The sequence below is a fragment of the Perna viridis genome, chromosome 1, assembly GCF_037379345.1.
Source record: "Perna viridis isolate PV_CMFRI_1.1 ecotype Kerala chromosome 1, ASM3737934v1, whole genome shotgun sequence".
Taxonomy (NCBI): Eukaryota; Metazoa; Mollusca; class Bivalvia; order Mytilida; family Mytilidae; genus Perna; species Perna viridis.
Window position 1 is genome coordinate 71,673,434 of NC_142445.1, and position 18,965 is coordinate 71,692,398.

Consider the following 18,965-nt stretch of genomic DNA (forward strand, 5'->3'; position numbering starts at 1 on the left):
GTCATTTACAAAGATTACACAACATGGCAAGTAATCTGTTTTATTGAATTGTCTGTGGGTTATGCAATTTTTTGCATATATCGTCGGTGATCACTGCTGTGAAAACAAACAGACATGTATCCGAGTTTATGCAATATTTGCATTTTGCAGATCTTCCTTTCAAAAGGACATACTCATGAATTATCATGTATTAGAATTTCAAATTACATGCCGCAGAAAATAGCACGTTTAATGCATTGTGAAAATTTATCAGTATCGAAGTAAAACAATTCCCTATCTGTGAAACTTTTTGTTCACTTTCTGTTCTTGCGATGAATGCCGTTTAAAATATATAAATATCCATTCCATTAGTATATGAAATTCTTACTCTACTGATTCACATGATTCATCTTTGTGAAATTCTAGGTAGTCATTTATTTCACAGTTTCCGTGTTTTTAATCCAATTATAGAATTGGTTCCTTTTTAAAATTACGCTTGTAAGTATTTCCAGAAAAAAAAATTATATTTTACATTAAAATAAGAAATTCAAATCCATAGTTAAGAACAGTAAATTGAAACAAGAAGTTACAAGAAAAGAAGAAGATAGGAATATCCAACGTACAAACGAAGAAACATTCACGGCTGACAGGAGACAAACAATTTGTTTTGTTTATTTCAGTTTGCATTTGTGCTCTATAATGAACCGTTTTAATCTCTCTAGATTTCTTTCTTTTTTTCAGTCCTATCTTACAAGTATTTTACTTGAAAAGTTGATGTAAAATAAAAAATAACTTTATTAAGTACATTGAAATGAAACTTTACTTTTTTACTATCATTTTACTTTAATAACTCTATAGGTATATACATATTAGTGTAAAACTTCACTTTACAATAACTTACGGTAATCATTGATAAAAAAAAATCCGGTTCGGTCTTAAAGTACGTATAGATAAAACTATTGACTTTAAAATTAACACTTTTTCTTTTATTTCTGTTTGATAATGAAACGGGATGGCAGGACTTGTTTTATCATTCATTGTAGTCGCCTGGAATATAGTTGCATGTTCAAGTTGCAATTTGTGTGAAAAGTCTCCAGTACCATTCCCTTGGTCAAAATGTAATGATCCATGTACAGGACATCAAATAAAACTGAAGTATCTCCTGTGTTGTGGAAATTTATCGAAATCGGACTGTTATAATAGATGTAATGTCGCAGAAAGTGATCTTCAGGATATCAGACCATGTGTAGAGAAATGTATCCATGGGACTAACCGTACTAATAGCCATCAATGTGTTTGTAATAATGGATTTGAAGGCCAGTGTTGCCAAATTGGTGAGAAAATATTCTCTATTGATAGTCTTGGTTTTTTTGGTTTTTTGCTTATATTGACCGATTTTTTTACGTTATGATTTATTTTTTCTCTTTCTTCAACGTTTGTCCTGTTTGTATTATTAATGTCTTTAAGTGCTTTTATATCTTTTTTTAATTAGTTGACATGACAAATTCTGAATTTTAGTGTATTTATGTTGTGCAATTTCTCATATTTAGAAACATTTTATGGACATAAATTAGTATAGCTTCAACATCATGTATTGTACTGTGTTAAAGACCTTTCATTTCACATCCACGTCTTTTTTCACCAGATATCTGTCTGAAAAAGTGTAAATAATACAAGGGTACGAACAGAAAGTCGCTTTTTGAAAAGAAACCTTATAAATGCATACTCAAAAAACACATGTCGCCTTATTAACGATCCTCATTTGCCTTTGTAATTTCGTATGTATGATTTCAGTTACTTTATTGTCTTTGTTGTGTATGTCTGTTTTCCTTGTCTGGTCTTTTTCCCTGGATTACATTCTTTTGATTACTACTATAACCTTAGTTCCCTTGATTACTCTTTTTTAACAAATGAACTCCTTTAAAGACTTGTTTTATTACATGTGCAGTAAAAAAACGACAATCAGTGTTGAGCTACAATTCACAAACTAATGACTTTTTCATAGGATACATTTCGGTATAATTCTATTACCTGGAAAACATTCGAAATCACAACTATTAATGCTTTAAGGACACAAGAAATCTTTTTAATCATATGTGCATTAGATTTTACCTTCCATAACTTTGATCCTTTAATTATGTTACACAATAAAAATTCTAACCCGACCATACGAGTTCAGTGAAGGAAAAGAGTAGATACCTTTTTAGTATGGTATAGTATGGGAATGAAAAAAAAGGAACATGAATATTTAAGTTCATCTAAGAGTAATCAAGGGAACCAAGGTTATAGCGGTAATCAAAAGAATGTAATTCAGGGACAAAGACCAGACATGGAAAACAGACATACACAACAAAGAACACAAAGTAACTAAAATCATACATACAAATTAACAAAAGCAAATGAGCAACTCGGGCTCCACTAAAAATGGGAGCATGGACCGGGATAGACAAACGAGGAAAGGAAAACTATGACCCGTTGAATAAATCAGATTTCATGATGCAGATGGATACACCATAAGGATCCACGAGTTCATGATGACGACCATAAAACTTCTGTAGTGATGACTTCAATTTTGTAGCAACATAACCCTGTTCCAGAAGCCTATTTGTTAGAGTTCTAGTGCGATACAAACGTCTGCGTAGTTCCGGCAAGGTCTGGCATAACGTATCAGTTGTGATATGAACACTCCATACGCAGGTGCCGAAGAGATATTGCCACAGATGAAAGGAAAGTTGACAATTTTGAATGAAAAGTCTTCACGTTTGTCGTAAAGTTTGGTCAATAATTTTCCTGTACCATCGATTTCTAAGTGTAGGTCAAGATATGAGGCTGACTTCACAGTGTCTGTAGTATCATCTATCTCAAGTTCCTTTGGGTAGATGCGATGTATCAAATCCCCGAAATTAGGATTGTTTAAAGATAATACGTCATCTATATAGCGGAAATTGAGATTGAAGGATCTAGCCAAACAATATTCTTTCTTTCTGATCAGATGAGCTATAAAGTCAGCCTATAAGAGTGAAGAAATAGGTCAGCAAGTAAAGGAACACAATTTGTTCCCATTGGAATGCCGACCGTTTGGTGAAAAACACGTCCAACACACTGGACAAATATGTTGTCGATTAAAAATTCCAGCATTTTGTAAACATCTTCCTCTGTATATTTGGAAGATGATTGGGATTTATTTCTTACAAAGTATGATTGTCTCCAAAAGATCTTTCGAATTTTTCAGGATTCACATTGATTTGATACCACTACGGGAGTAACAAGTGTTGTGGTAGGACTAACAATGTGTAAAATTAATAATTCATTTTCAGACATAGATGAGTGCCTATCTTCTCCATGTCAGCATAACGCAATATGTTTAGATCAAGAGAATGGATATACATGTCATTGTAACCCTGGATTTTCGGGAGACAACTGTGAAATAGGTTAATATTATGTAAAAAAAATATTTTATAGTCTTATCAATTTACATTAATCTTATGGTTCTAATTGATATGTTGGCTAAATTAGGTTTTGTATATGTTTTGGTACGTTGACACCATTGATGTAAACTAATGGAAAAAAAGATACTGTGCAAACTTTTTGAGTTTAACAATATAAAGACAGAAGGCCTTCCATTCAGTATTGTAGCGCATTATGTTTTCTATTTCTATGTCCTAAACATCCCAATTCAAATTTCATGTTTTGGAAACGAAAGAAAAATTCTTAGCACAAAAAAAGATAGGCGGTGCGAAAAATGAATTCACAAATATAAACTTGGAAATAGCGTCCCTTTTTCAATTTCGGATTGCGATTATGATTTCCGAGGATAACATTTGATCATCATCCTGCGAATTACCATTGTTTATTTCGAGGTGGTGGGGGGGGGGTAGACATGTGTTGTTTTTTTTTTAATCTCAATATCTGGATTTCAAACATTGTTAACATTTTGCAAAAAATATCAACCCTTTAGCCTTGTCATTGTCTAAAATATTCAAGCGAATATCTGCAAATCAAAGGATTACACAATTTATTCTAACAATAGAGTTGTCGTATCTTATCTATTATAATATGTAGAAACATATTTTCCGTGTAAGAAAAGTGTATCGAAAAAGATGCTAAAAAAGGAGGGAATCAAAAAAGGTAACCGCACGAAGAAGAACATTTTTCAGAACAAATTAACTGACAAAGACAGAACAAGAAAGACTAATATAATTTACATAAACACAGAGACGAATAGCATAATCAATAAAAAAAAATCGGGAACAAACACATGTCTTCCAGAAAGTTAAATAGTTCCTACTTAGGACGGGGTCTTTCGTTTCTTTTGTCTTTGAATGCATCAATTCAAGTTGGTGTATTACTGATATATTCTAAAAATGGTATAAATTACGGTCATTTTTCAGAAATAAATGAATGTCAGTCCTCTCCTTGTATCAATGGAAACTGTGTGGACAAAGTGAATGGATTTACATGTAACTGCCATCCTGGATTTTATGGAAAGCTCTGTTCTAATGGTAAATTTTCAATACAAAACGAATTCTTAATGATATGGTTCATTATGATTTATTGTCGAGGTAGAATAAGTCTTAGCATGAAAGTCATCAAATAGAGGCCAGAGTCTCGAACTAGGTAGTTTCTATACAACCACAAACCACGATACTACAAGTAGTCTCTGTTGGCCAAGTTCGTTAATTTAAATGAAAAAAAAACATAAAAATGTAGACGTTTTCAATGTGAACAATTACATTTTGTTTCCTGAAATTCCTCATCGTTTTTATCGTTTTCCAGAGTTATAACTTTATGAGTCATGAAAAGTTAAATATAGTAACTTGTTCGTTAGCCATCATCAGATTTGAAAAATTGTTTGTTTTTTTTTTTTGTTTTTTTGTTTTTTTTTTTTTTTCTTGTTTTTTTTTTATTTTGTAGATTATGATGAATGTAAATCTTCTCCTTGTAAACATGGTACTTGTATTGACCATGCCAACAGTTATTCCTGTATCTGTAATCCTGGATACTCTGGTGATAAATGTCAAACTGGTCAGTATTTACACACTTCGAATAAACTATGAGTATTCTTAGACATAAATACCATTATTCAAACCTAATTATACATGCATTCATTATTATCTTTTGCTTTGTGCAAGTAGTTATTACTTAGATAAATAAGTGTATCGTAGAAGTACAAGAATGTTTAAGCCTCTAAATTACTAACACCAAACGATACTTTTCTCAATTTTCTCTATTGCAGAATTTGATGAATGTTCATCGTCCCCTTGCAGCCATGGAACATGTTCAGATCAACTTAATAGCTATACATGTACATGCAATCCCGGATTTTCTGGTGTAAACTGTCAACTAGGTATTTTCAAAACATTGTCACTGGTTAAAATGAAAAGCTGCTGATTTAAGTGAGCCTCTGATATACAATGATTATAATTAAACAACTAATAAAACAATACTGCAAAACTGTCAAACACACCAATTAATAATTTGAATAAAGGGGATATAATTGAAGTCAATACAGAAATTTACAGCTTTAACTTGCACTCTATGAAATGTAGAGTATTTATAAATGTTTTATTTAAAAATAAACATAGTAGAATGCTCTTTGAAAACTGTGTACACTATACCATGTATTTATTATTGAAATTAGATTTCTTCATCCTTTTTCATTTTTTAACGCAATGATATATTGATTTTAGATATTGATGAATGTTCATCTTCTCCTTGTCTGAATGGAAATTGTACTGATCATCTAAATAGCTATGCATGTACATGCAATCCAGGCTTCTCAGGTGTAAACTGTCAAACAGGTATGGAAAGTTGTATGAGTTAAATAGCATTGAAACGTGGTTATATCATGTGACATTGATTTTAAATCGTAAAAAGATCAACTCGTTATTAAAATCAAAAGGACCTCTTATTTTTCATGTTTTATGTACATTTTAATAAAACATATGATTTCTGTTTACTGCGATAAAGCTCTTTCACAGCTATGGTAAAAAAAACACGTGACCAATATTTCGTGCAACACAAAAGCTGCGTCTATTACAAAATGAAGAAACTGGAATCGGAATTCATCACAGAAACTCCATTTTATCATTGCTTTACCGCGGGATGACAATTTATTGTCGTCCTTCAACACCTCGCTATTGCTATTTACAATGCAACATAATTGACCAAACCGTGATAAAGCAATAACCTAATGGAGTTTCTGGGATTTATTTCTTTAATAATTCAAAGAGAAAACATTAACGCACCTTGTTGTAATGTAAATAAGCGTAACAAAAAAATCAAAATATAGCCTTTGCCGGCCGGGTCATTATAATATAGCGAAAGCTATGTTTTAATCTAGCCTAACTGGCCGAGTGGTCTAGGGCGCTGGACTTTGTGCAGGTCGTGTTGCCATAGATGTCACAGCGTTACGAGTTCGAGTCCCGCGTAGGGAACGACCAAAAATTTGACAGTTCTAACATCGTTGGAGCAGTGTACCGAATAGAGCCGTCACATTTGGAGACGTTTATATATATATAGTCTAGATTATAATAGTCTCTGCTCTTTAAACTACTCTTCTTTGTGCTCTGTTGAAATCCGTGCTTAAAAGCATTATACATCGTTGATTATCTAGGAACTTGGCAGATTCTTCATACTTTTTTTAAAAAAAATAGGATCCTAAATCATCTTTTAAATATATCGAAGAAGATGTTATCAAATGACGGACTTTTATTTATCGCCTATATATTTGTCCGATGTGGCGGACGTAGTTTTCAACAAACAACTTACATTCCAATGGAAACGAAGCATGTTGATTTATTCAATGGGTCATAGTTTTCCTTCCCTCGTTTGTCTACCCCGGACTTGACTTTTTATGAGCAACTCGGTTGTTGTTTCTGGAAAAGCAGTGGACGCTTACCCTACCGGTGCACCTGGTCCATGCTCCCAGTTTTTAGTGGAGTCCGAGTTGCTCATTTACTTTTGTTACTTTGTATGTAAGATTTTAGTTACTTTATGTTCTTTGTTGTGTATGTCTGTTTTCCATGTCTGGTCTTTGTCCCTGGATTACATTCTTTTGATTACCGCTATAACCTTGATTCCCTTGATTACTCTTCTAATCCATATCATATTCCTGTACTCTTATGAGGCTGACTTCATAGCTTATCGTATCCAACAGACAATTTTATCTTATTTTCTGCCATATAGACAACGTTTTGTCTTTAAAAAACTACTGGAATTTTATACATCGCATCAATCTTAGACAATTTGAGATAAAAGACACAACAGACTCTATAATTCTGCCTCATATCTTGAATTACACTTCGAGATCGATGAAGAGATTAAAATGGTGACAAAATTACACCACAAATATATTGACTTCTCTTTCCGTATCGCGTGTTATTTTGACCATTTCATGTTCATTGTAGTGCAAGTTGCACACATAGATTAGTTGGTTACAACTTAAAACTGTGACCTTTGACCTAGTGCATCGGTAGGGTAAGCGTCCGAGTAAGTCGTCCAAGGAAACGTAATGACTAAGACATGATAATCAAATCGGTTCTTCTAGTGAAGATGGACACACTACAACACTCCACGGGTTCATGGTGACGACCATAATATTTGGTAGTTATGTCGTTAATCCTGAAAAAAAAATTAAAAATATATACGATCATGTTTAAACGCTTGATAGAACACCATTAATTCACTGTTTCTCTTGCAGATATTGATGAATGTTTCTCCGCTCCCTGTATTCACGGAACCTGTATTGACCTTTCTAATGGTTACATATGTACATGTGATCCAGGCTACTCCGGAAATAACTGTCAAAATGGTAGGTATATGATTCTAGAATTATATTTAGATAATACTAAATGATAGGTCGAGTTCTATTATGACCTTTATATAATTTTAGAAATGTAAGACACTATATTAATATATGCTTAATATATCTTTTAAAAGTATTATGAAATTATCTTTCTGTGATAACGTCGAAAAAAAGTGTCTTAATTCACATATATTCATATAAACTCAGTTCGTATTCTCAATATGAAATGATAATTATCAATACTTGTGTATGATATATAGAAAAAGACTTGTTGCACAAACATCATATTCATTGCAAGAAATATGCAATAACCATATTTTCATGATATATCTGTATATGTATATATTACGATGACATTCTGCGTTTTAGATATTGATGAATGTGCCTCGGTTCCTTGTGTTTTTGGAACATGTTCAGATCAAGTGGACGGCTTCACGTGTACCTGTGATCAGGGTTACTCTGGTGATGTATGTCAGCATGGTATGAATGATACTGATAATTACAATTTTTAGATAACAAATGATATTTATTTCATTATTTGTATCCTATTGTCTGATATATCACACACATGTTTGAAGGTAGCATGATAAGAAGTTTCCTGCATGAGAATTTAAAATAATTTGACTGATGATTAAAAGCTCATATGAGCGTAAGAAAACTTAAACATTATATAATGCTACATGTATGCCTTCTGTTTATATTTAATTTATATTAAATAAAAATAGTCACACAGTGTTGCAGGCTGGATACATTATACATGTCAATGATATCTTTTGCTATCCACGATTTTTCAGAATATGATTGATAGGGAAAAAATCAAATCTTTTTTTGTTTTCCAATATCAATTGCATCATTTGCATTATTGATTTCAAATTACATTACGCGGTAAAGAAGGGATATTACTATAACAAAAACGCTGCATTTAATCTGATGTTCAGTCGTCTTGCTTAGTAGCTACTAAACTCTCCCTTAAAAAAACGCCGAAACAGTCAAGCGTCTGTTTTGAAGACATTGACGACTATCATTCCTCCCAATGTGTGCATGGAACATGTACAGATCGTCCTAATTACTACACGTGTACATGTGATCCCGGGTATTCTGGTGATAACTGTCAGATTGGTATGTATCTGTTTATAACTGGTGCTTACAATCCTTTCTCTTTTGTCTACCCTGGACGTGACATTTTATAAGCAACTCGGCAGGTGTTTCTAGAAAAGCAGAGACGTTTCCCTACCGATACCGATCCCAAATGTTAGTGGAGCCCAGGTTCGTTGTGTATGTTCTTTTGGTTAATTCATGTTCTTAGCCTTGTGTGTGTGTGATTTCCCAGTCAATGTTTGTCCTTGGGTATATTATTCCGATTACTCAAACAAATATCTCTTAAGTCGATAATAAAAATGTGACAAAAATCAAACATTTGAACCCATTTGTAGTCGGTGTACATGTACTTTCAGTACATCTACCTTAAATAGAAAAAAATACTTTGAGGAAAATTCACTCTTTTTGAATGATTATCCGGACTATTTTCAAATTCGCAACTTAACACCCGCAAATGAGACATTGTATGTGCATTTGATATGCTCTGTCACAGATATTGACGATTGTCTATCATTTCCATGTAGTCAAGGAACTTGTATAGACCATCCTGACAGCTATACATGTACATGTACACCAGGATATTCCGGAATTAACTGTCAAACCGGTATGGTTAAATTTGTATGGAAAAATAAATGAGGCAAATGTTTAGGTTTTCACCACATCCAGTTATCTGGTTTAATAGATATTGAACATAACACTGGAGTCAACCTGAGCATCGGTAATGAAAGTAGACGTCATAGGATATTCTAGGATGAACACATTGATGTTATCAGTAATTGCTTAGTCGCCTAGAAAAATAGTTTCACTTGTTTTTTGTAACAAAGTTTATGTATTCTCGTGAATCGTCTAGTTTTAAAGTGACCGTTTATGTTTATGTTCAACCTGAAAAAAAGATAATATAGAATTAATTTCATTGCAGATACAATGAAGTCTAAACATGGCTTTCCATGGGGATATCAATCAATCAAAAACGATTTTTCGTCAGACTTACTACATTTTCACCAACTAAGAGCAACATGTTTCTATTCCAGATATAGACGAATGTTCATCTTCTCCTTGTATACATGGAACTTGTTCAGATTATCCCAACAGCTATATATGTATGTGTGCTCCAGGCTATTCGGGTGTCAATTGTGAGATAGGTATGTACGGGATATCGTAACAGTTATACAGGTACACTTTTTGAGACACTGAGGCTTTCCGCACGTATGATACCTAGACGCGCGTTAACCAAAGGCACGATTAATGAATGCTTTTAGCGTGAATTCTATGGTAAAGGTAAACTATGGACCAAACTTTACGACAAACGTGAAGAGTTGTGAACTTTCCTTTCATCTGTGGCAACATTTCTTCAGCACCTGCGTATGGAGTGTTCATATCACAACTCATACATTATGCTAGAGCTTGCCAAAACCACGCAGACTTTTTGTATCGCGCTAGAATTCGGACAAATAGGCTTCTGGAACAGGTTTATGTTGCTTCAAGATCGACGTCATCACTACAGAAGTTTTATGGTCGTCATCATGACCTCGTGTGTCATTACAGTGTATTCATCTGCACCATGAAAACTGATTTGTTCAACGTGTCATAGTTTTCCTTTCCTCGTTCGTCTATCCCGGAACTTGACTTTTTTATGAGCAATTCGGTGGCTGTTTCTAGAAAAGCAGAGGACGCTTACCCTACGAGTGCACCTGGTCCATGCTCCCAGTTTTCAGTGGAGTCCGAGTTGCTCATTTGCTTTTGTTACTTTGTATGTATGATTTTAGTTACTTAATGTTCTTTGTTGTGTATGTCTGTTTTCCATGTCTGGTCTTCGTCCCTGGATTGTATTCTTTTTATTACCGCTATAACCTACAGTTGTTCCTTTTTATAGTTTTTAAAAGGGTAATCAAGGGAACCAAGGTTATAGCGGTAATCAAAAGAATGTAATCCAGGGACAAAGACCAGACATAAACAACAAAGAGCATAAAGTAACTAAAATCTTACGTACAAAGTAACAAAAGCAAATGAGCAACTCGGACTCCACTAAAAACTGGGAGCATGTACCAGGTGCACCGGTAGGGTAAGCGTCCTCTGCTTTTCTAGAAACACCCACCGAGTTGCTCATAAAAGGTCAAGTCCGGGATAGACAAACGAGGAAAGGAAAACTATGACCCGTTGAATAAATCAGTTTTCATGGTGCAGATGGATACACCATAAGGATCCACGAGTTCATGATGACGACCATAAAACTTCTGTAGTGATGACTTCAATCTTGTACCAACATAACCCTGTTCCAGAGGCCTGTTTGTTAGAATTCTAGTGCGATACAAAAAGTCTGCGTAATTTCGGCCAGCTCTGGCATAACGTATCAGTTGTGATATGAACACTCCATACGCAGGTGCTGAAGAGATGTTGCCAGAGATGAAAGAAAAGTTGACAACTCTGTCGTAAAGTTTGGTCAATAATTTTCCTTTACCATCGATTTCTAAGTGAAGGTCAAAATATGAGGCTGACTTCTCAGTGTCTGTAGTATCCTTTATCCTTTAACATAATATATATTTGCTATTCAAGCTATTCTGTATAGATACAGATAAGTGTGTTTCCTCGCCGTGCAAGCATGGTACATATCAGGATGAAGTAAATAGATATCAATGTATTTGTAATCCTGGATTCTCTGGGGTTCATTGCCAATCTGGTGAGCTGACGTGTGACGAGAAGTATTTCTGACATTTGGAAAATTAAATGAATGAAACAATTATTTTACTAAATATTATCGTGAATTATTATTTAGTAATTAAGGCCTATATCTAATCCATTTAGACAAATTAAAAGTTTTACCCACTATATTTTACATCTAAGTACCTCAAAATAGTTTGCGATTTATTTTAAAGAAACATTTTTTTGATGAAGCTTTAATAGTGCAAATGATTGAAAGCACAGAAAAGTAAGAATTCGTTAAATATTTATGCTATTATTATGATGATGTACTAAATCTATTCCTTATTTCACCAATCTTTTGAAACTCCGATACAGAGTATGAAATTAAGTACACGTGAAGGTTGGAAAAATAAATGGGGCATCTTATTTTGTAATACTTCATCAACACACATATTAATTTATCTATTATTCTCTGATGCACTTATTTTTCAAATAGTTTTTAATCTTACTTTCTTAAAAAAAGAAGAGTATTCACGTAAATAATAAAATTGACTGAAATGGATAATTTATAACCGGTTGTTAATGACCTTTTACTTCTTTTTCTCTAATATTAACATAATTAACAACATCTTCATAATGTTTTAGATACAGATGAGTGTTCCTCTTCACCATGTCATCATGGTACGTGTCAGAATGAAATAAATGGATATACTTGTCTATGTAATGCAGGTTACTCTGGTAATAAGTGTGAAAAAAGTAAGTATACAGTGAGGAATCAGTTATATGTTCATATTTTGTGTTGTACATTGTACCTACTTACATACCACTCTCTGAAACATGATAGTTTCTGAGGGTTTTTTTTTTACATCGAACATAAAACGTCAGGTTATTCATAAAAAATCTTTGATAAAAAGTTACAATGTTGAAAACATTATTTATTTCAGATATAGACGAATGTTCTCCCTCACCATGTCTCCATGGATCATGTCAGGATGAGGTCAATGGATTCAAATGTATCTGTCACCAAGGATTTACGGGTGTTACGTGTTCATCAAGTAATTATACGTATATATCAAATTGAATAGTTAACAAATCATGTTGTATTTTCTATGCATTTGAAGACTAGATAGATTTTTTTTTCAATAATGATATTGGATGGAGATGACTACTGCAGTGAGTCAAACGAATCGTTGTATGATGGTTATAATTCCCTTTATTGATAGTAACTTAACCCTTTAGTTTTATCTGGGTAATTCAATATTTTCGAAATATGGTGAAAAATGTGGTAGTAAAATAAAAACACACTCAAATTTTGATAATAGATGACCAAAGTTAGTAATCTTTAGTATTTATTTCTCAATAACAATTATCTACACATTGTCTGAAGAAGCCTATTTTTTTTCAGATATAAATGAATGTTCCCCATCTCCATGTCAACATGGCACATGTACAGATGGGATCAATAGTTACACATGTGTTTGTGATCCTGGATTTACTGGTAAAGACTGTGATTCGGGTTAGTAGCCTATTTGTATGAGATCTTTAAAACATTAATTGAAGTGAGTATAAAGGTAAGACTGTTGTTATTTGTTATCATACAGGGTTATTGTCTCTTTTAGTAATTTATTTTAATTAACATTTTGTTTGATTTCTTACGTTTTGTTTTGCTTTGTTTTGTTTTGTTTTATTTTGTTTTGTTTTCTTCTGTTTGTTTGGTTTTTTTTTGTTTTTTGTTTTTTTGTTTTGTTTTGTGTTTTTTTATTTTTTTTTTTTTGGGGGGGGGATCATGTTTTGTTGACTAACCCTGCTTTGTATAGATAACACATTTTAACGCATAAAACAATAATTCATGTTCAGTCAATTTTGTCTAGTATTATAGTATTATTGACCTTACACTAACAATTATATAAACACAAATATCAGCGTTTAATGCAAAAAAAATAGATTATTCCTACTATGAAATCCGACATCAATTTAAAAGTAAGAAATGACGACTTTCTACACAAAATACTATTTTTGCTATCCAAACTAAGTTACAGAATTTAATGAGTAGACTTTAATTCACGGAGTTAAGAATTACACAGTTAGCAAGGTTCGTCTTAAGTAAACTTATTTATATGTATTACACCAAGTATCTGATTTCACTATTTTGGCCATGCAATAAGATTTTGAGGTCTCTAAATTGTCCCACTATTTTGAGGCTTCCGTATATTTTTTGTCGATTTCTGCAAATTTAAAATAGATTGTTATAGAAATTTTGCATTTGATTACACGTGCGTACGAGATCTTGAATATAAGTGTCCAGACTGTGAAAAAAATGATTACATTTACCACAAAATAAAATTATGCACACTTTCTCTAATGTTGATGGTCTAGCATTATTTCTGCAATTTGCTGAGTAAGGCTTAGGAATGTTTCCAGTTTCCTACATCACAAATGTTTCGTTGTATATTTTTAAAATTAAAATGAACTTATTTATTAGTCATAAAATCACAAAACCTTCATGCATTAGCTTCCGATTTATTTATTTGAAGCAATGAGTTCAGGATTAAAAGAATGACAATTACATATCAATAGAAAGAAATGTAAATTGTTAATGACATTTGTAGAAATAACGCAAAGGTCAATTAAAGTCTTTTGGAAAAAAACAATAACAACTTCTGATCTAAAAAAAATTATAATGCCTTAATTGGGCAAAATATTCTTTAAAATTCTGCACAGAACTTGCAGTTGAATAGTTTATATTTTATCCATAAGGCCAGCCTTAAAGATGGTTGTTTGTTTCCAGATATAGATGAATGTTCTCTATATCCATGTAAACATGGTACATGTAAAGATGGAGTCAATAGTTACACATGTGTTTGTGATCCTGGATTTACTAGTAAAGACTGTGATTCGGGTTAGTGTTTTTCATATGCATTCTTTAAATAGTTAAAAATGGTTAATAGTCGTAATAACGGTCTTTGTTATTTATAATATATGTTCCATATGGCGGTAATTTGTTTTGCCTTTTATACTGTATACTTATTTATATTCAAACCTCAAAATGGAACAATCATACATTAAGTTACAGAAACATTGTCAACATGGGGTTTGTTGTTTGTTTGTTTGTTTTTGTTTTGTTTTTGCTTTTGTTTTGGTTTTTTTTTTTTGTATCTTTTTTTCTTTTCTGTTCTTGTTGTTGGCCTACCGGTGTACCTGATCCATGCTCCCAGTTTTTAGTAGAGTCCGAGTTGCTCATTAACTTTTGTTATTTTGCATTTATGATTTTAGTTACTTTATATTCTATATTGTGTATGTCCATTTTCAATGTCTAGTCTTTGTCTGTGGATTACATTCTTTTGATTTCCGCCAGAATTACGCTATAAAATAACTTGTTTGATGTTTTGAGCAAATTATTTTAAATCAGTTACTTTATCTGAAACGTTACATCTGGTCTGACTTGAAATTCAAATTGTCCTTAAGAGTAATAACTGCATACTGGTGTAAATTGTAAAATAGGTGTGACATTTTACTATAGGATTAAACAGTATTTTCGGTCGTTCATGCATGAATGAACGGATTTCTGAGCTCCCAAACTTAACGAACGGCCGAATGTAATGTATGGGAGTGGAGAGATCCGTTCATACATTCATGAACGACCGAAAAAAGCTGTTTAATCCTTATAATTCTATCCCTCCATGCCATCATGGTTCATGCAAAGATGGAGTTAATAGTTACAATTGTTTGTGATCCTGGATAGGTGAACATTGTAATACGGGTATTTAATATTTGAATGCTTCATTTTCTAAGAACAGCAATCATGCGATCAGAAAATGTGTCTGTCTTTACATAAATGATAATGACGCATAGCACATGTAAAAGAAAACGAAGAGAAAATTTGTACCAGTAATGAATATTTCAATTTAGATGGAACATTCGAATCAAATAAGATATTTAAGTCAATTCCATTTATTTTATAATGTTAAGGAATTTACTCTTTTTCGAATTCAATATGGGATAAACAATAAATCGATAATACAGGTGTCTTGCATGATGGAGAAACTGTCCATCTAGGTTTTGCCCAGTTTAAGTGCGGCTTTATTTGTCATTTAAATATTTCCTTTTTATTTCCTTCCTATTTCCCTGGTTTTTTTTGTTGTTTTTTTGTTGTTGTTGTTGTTGTTGTTTGTTTTTTTTTGGTTTTGTTTTTTTGGTAATTTAGTTTTTGTTTTGTTTTTGTTTTTTGGGTTTTTTTTTTGTTTTTTTTTTTTTTGTGCGACTGTCCTTGTCTATTGTTCTATTTGTGTTTTATGCTTTGTCTTTAACATTCAATATTGTGTTCGATTTTATTACGTCGTCTTTTTTCTTTACAATTATTTCTTTCAAAAACATAGAAATAGATGAATGTAAATCTTCCCCGTGTGTACATGGAACATGTCAGGATAGCGTCAACGGGTACACCTGTACATGTTCGCAATCATATACTGGACTGAACTGCGAAACTGGTAGGTTCAGAATATCAATGCATTTAGAAATGATATCATAAACGCATCCTATCTTAAATGATGTCCTACCAAAATGGTCGTTGTTTTTAAATAAGTATATTCAATCCGTAGCTTTTGCTATTTATGTGAATTCAAAAATTATTTTTAAAACAAAAACAAAAACAAAAGATAGTAACAGGTATTTTAGTTTTTATTCAAATTTGATATATCTTTTTATGGTCATTGAAAAGCATTACGAAGTATATTGAAACTTTGTCTTATTTAATATTTTTCAACCAAAATAAATGGTGTTTTATTAAAACAAAACTTTATTTTTAAACAGAAATCACCACTACAACCACCACCGCCATCACGATGCCTATAATATCAACACTTCAAACTACTTCTACATCAGACCTGACAATATTGATGAAAAGTACAGCATTAAACACACTTGATAGTAAACCTTCCAATTCCGCGGGCAATTCTTCAGGTATTCATATAGTATTGTCTACAGTTTACAGGATGTAATTTCGATCGTCCCTTGTTCCCGTTCGTCTGTTACACTGTTTTGTCCTAAACTTCTTCATAAGGGCTTTACGGATTTCTATAAAACTTTTAGTGAACGCTAATTTTGTATCACCAATGTTCACCTCTTGTGTTGATTGATTTTTTTTTCTGTGGTTTTCATTAGTTTAATATGAACTTTATAACTAATTTAGGTGAATGGTAATTAAGGGTATCCGTTTTGCATCGGAAACTTCCCTGAAACGCTTGATTGGCTTCTTGATGAATCTTTAAGGAAATGAAATAAGTATAAGAGGATTTGCCATTTTGAATTTTTTTTCCTTTCAATCTGAAGTTTGCAGTATTCTTCTTTCACTTTACTTTGAGGTACACACTCCGTGCTTTTTAGGGCATTTTAGAAATTTTTAAGATGCGTTTTGAAACTTATTCGTATATCTTTCTTTTTCATTTTTTATTTTGGTTGAGGGTTATATTACAACTTGGGATGACCTATAGGTAAATAATTTTTTTAATTGAAGTTTGGACAGTTTATATATAAAAAAATTCGGTTAGTTGCATTATATTACTTGTAAATATATGTTAACTGCATATTGACTGCTCGGATAGAATGCTTGCAGTTTGGGTAAAGTTAATCATACAAATGCAGGGGCGGATTCAGGCGGGGATGTGACAGGCGTACGCCCCCCCCCCCCCTCCCCCTAAATGTGCAAAGCATGGGTTGTCATGGGTTGATTTAGGCGGTTTTAGGTTGAAATTTTAATTTCTCGCTAATTTTACGACAAAAGATATCTACATTGCAACCACTTTGGAAGAATATTTCAAAAAGTATACCTCCAAAAATTTTAACTGTGCGCACCCCCCCCCCCCAATCTAAAATCCTAGATCAGCCTCTGAAAAGTATTGACAGACATCTGGTAAAACTATATTATCAATTGTAGTGGCCATGTGGATACCTGCTGTGATTACAGTCGGTTTCGTTCTTATATCAGTACTTACTTCAGTTTTCATGTTGGTTCGGTTTCCGGCGTAAGTATCATATGTATTTATTAAGATGTATACTATATACTGCCTTCTGAAACAGCTTTTAAGTTGCATGTAACTTAAAACATGTGATTCATTATAAAAAGTATGCATAGTCTTCAGTTACTGTTGTAAATAGTGAAGAGGATTAAATCCAAAAGTTGAACACTGCTGTGTCATATATTGATCTTTATACGTTGGTTAATAATGGCATCGTGACTGATGATACAGTGTTATGACTTTAACATACTTAAAGTTGGAACATTGAACCGGAAGATAGTTTATCAATTTTATTTTCATAATTTCATTTGGTTTTTTTTTTCAGTTTGAAAAACAAGATATGTTGTAAATCACGGGTTGAGGATTCATATGAGAAGGAGAGGGCAAAAAAAAGAAAGCCATATGATCTACCAAAACCGGAAGTTATTCCATGAATGCAGCTTTTAATGTGAATAACTGTCTACACGTTATATATGGTTAAAATTGTATATTACAAACATTTTCAAAAAGTTTAATAATGACATTGATAAAATTACAATATTTTTTAATCCATCGTGACAGTTACTTTCTTGTGTTGCAATATTTTTCGGGTTTTTTCACTAGTTTAATATAATCTTTATTTTATGGCCATCTTTTTTAAACTTATGTTGGTTCTTTCTTTCGTTTTCATTTTTCCTTCGACATGTAACGTAGCTTTTAAATTACTGAGTGTATTTTTATAATAAAAAATATCGAAGTAGTGTAATGTTGTTCTCATAAGTACATGTAATAATACTGGCGTTGGCTCGAACATTATTTTTCACTGTTAAGGTTATATCTTGTTCAATAGTATGTTATGGCGTTTGGTTTAATATAAGACAATCGGCACATGATGTCAATCCTGAATGGCAATGCATGCTTACACACGTATCTGGAATGGCAATGCATGCTTACACACGTGTCTGGAATGGCAATGCATGCATACACACGTGTCTGGAATGGCAATGCATGCATACACACGTGTCTGGAATGGCAATGCATGCATAAACATGTATCTGGAATGGCAATGCCTGCATACACACGTGCATTTAGAGCATACTTAAATAAAAAATAAGTATTTGTATTCATTTGTATCTTTTCATTTATAATTGCAAGAACTTTTCTTGAGGGGGGTTGTTGTTGTATTTCATTTATACTGCAAGCCATAAAGCGGCATTAGTCGTCTTTTTGCTGAGAAAACGCTCTAAATGAATGCAATTGAAAAAAGTTGTTTAAAGCCAAACCTTTTGCCCCAATAAAGTTACAAGAAAAAAGAATTGTTCGAACTGATAGAGACAACATTTCTGACGGAAATTAAGTTATATATTAGAACTGAAGATAAAGGAGACCATCCAGTCTTCTACACCAATTATGAATTATCAAATAGCAAGCATCCATGGTCATTATAA

The 18,965-nt window shown here is 32.7% G+C and overlaps 1 protein-coding gene across 3 annotated transcripts; it reads left to right on the plus strand.

Moving 5' to 3' along the window:
* The first annotated feature begins 982 nt into the window (after positions 1 to 982).
* Positions 983 to 18,278, plus strand: LOC148630251 (uncharacterized). Of its 3 annotated transcripts, XM_088564220.1 has the most exons (17): positions 983 to 1,313; positions 3,297 to 3,410; positions 4,371 to 4,481; positions 4,894 to 5,004; positions 5,216 to 5,326; positions 5,670 to 5,780; positions 7,682 to 7,792; positions 8,156 to 8,266; positions 9,916 to 10,026; positions 12,170 to 12,280; positions 12,469 to 12,579; positions 12,930 to 13,040; positions 14,313 to 14,423; positions 15,901 to 16,011; positions 16,334 to 16,483; positions 17,457 to 17,544; positions 17,864 to 18,278. In XM_088564220.1, the coding sequence occupies exons 1-17, from the start codon at positions 992 to 994 to the stop codon at positions 17,970 to 17,972; spliced, it is 2,115 nt and encodes a 704-aa protein (XP_088420346.1). In that variant the 5' UTR covers positions 983 to 991; the 3' UTR covers positions 17,973 to 18,278. The 3 variants fall into 3 exon arrangements, with proteins under 3 accessions (XP_088420346.1, XP_088420363.1, XP_088420355.1); XM_088564237.1 differs by lacking the exon at positions 15,901 to 16,011; XM_088564229.1 differs by lacking the exon at positions 7,682 to 7,792.
* The last annotated feature ends 687 nt before the right edge of the window (positions 18,279 to 18,965 follow it).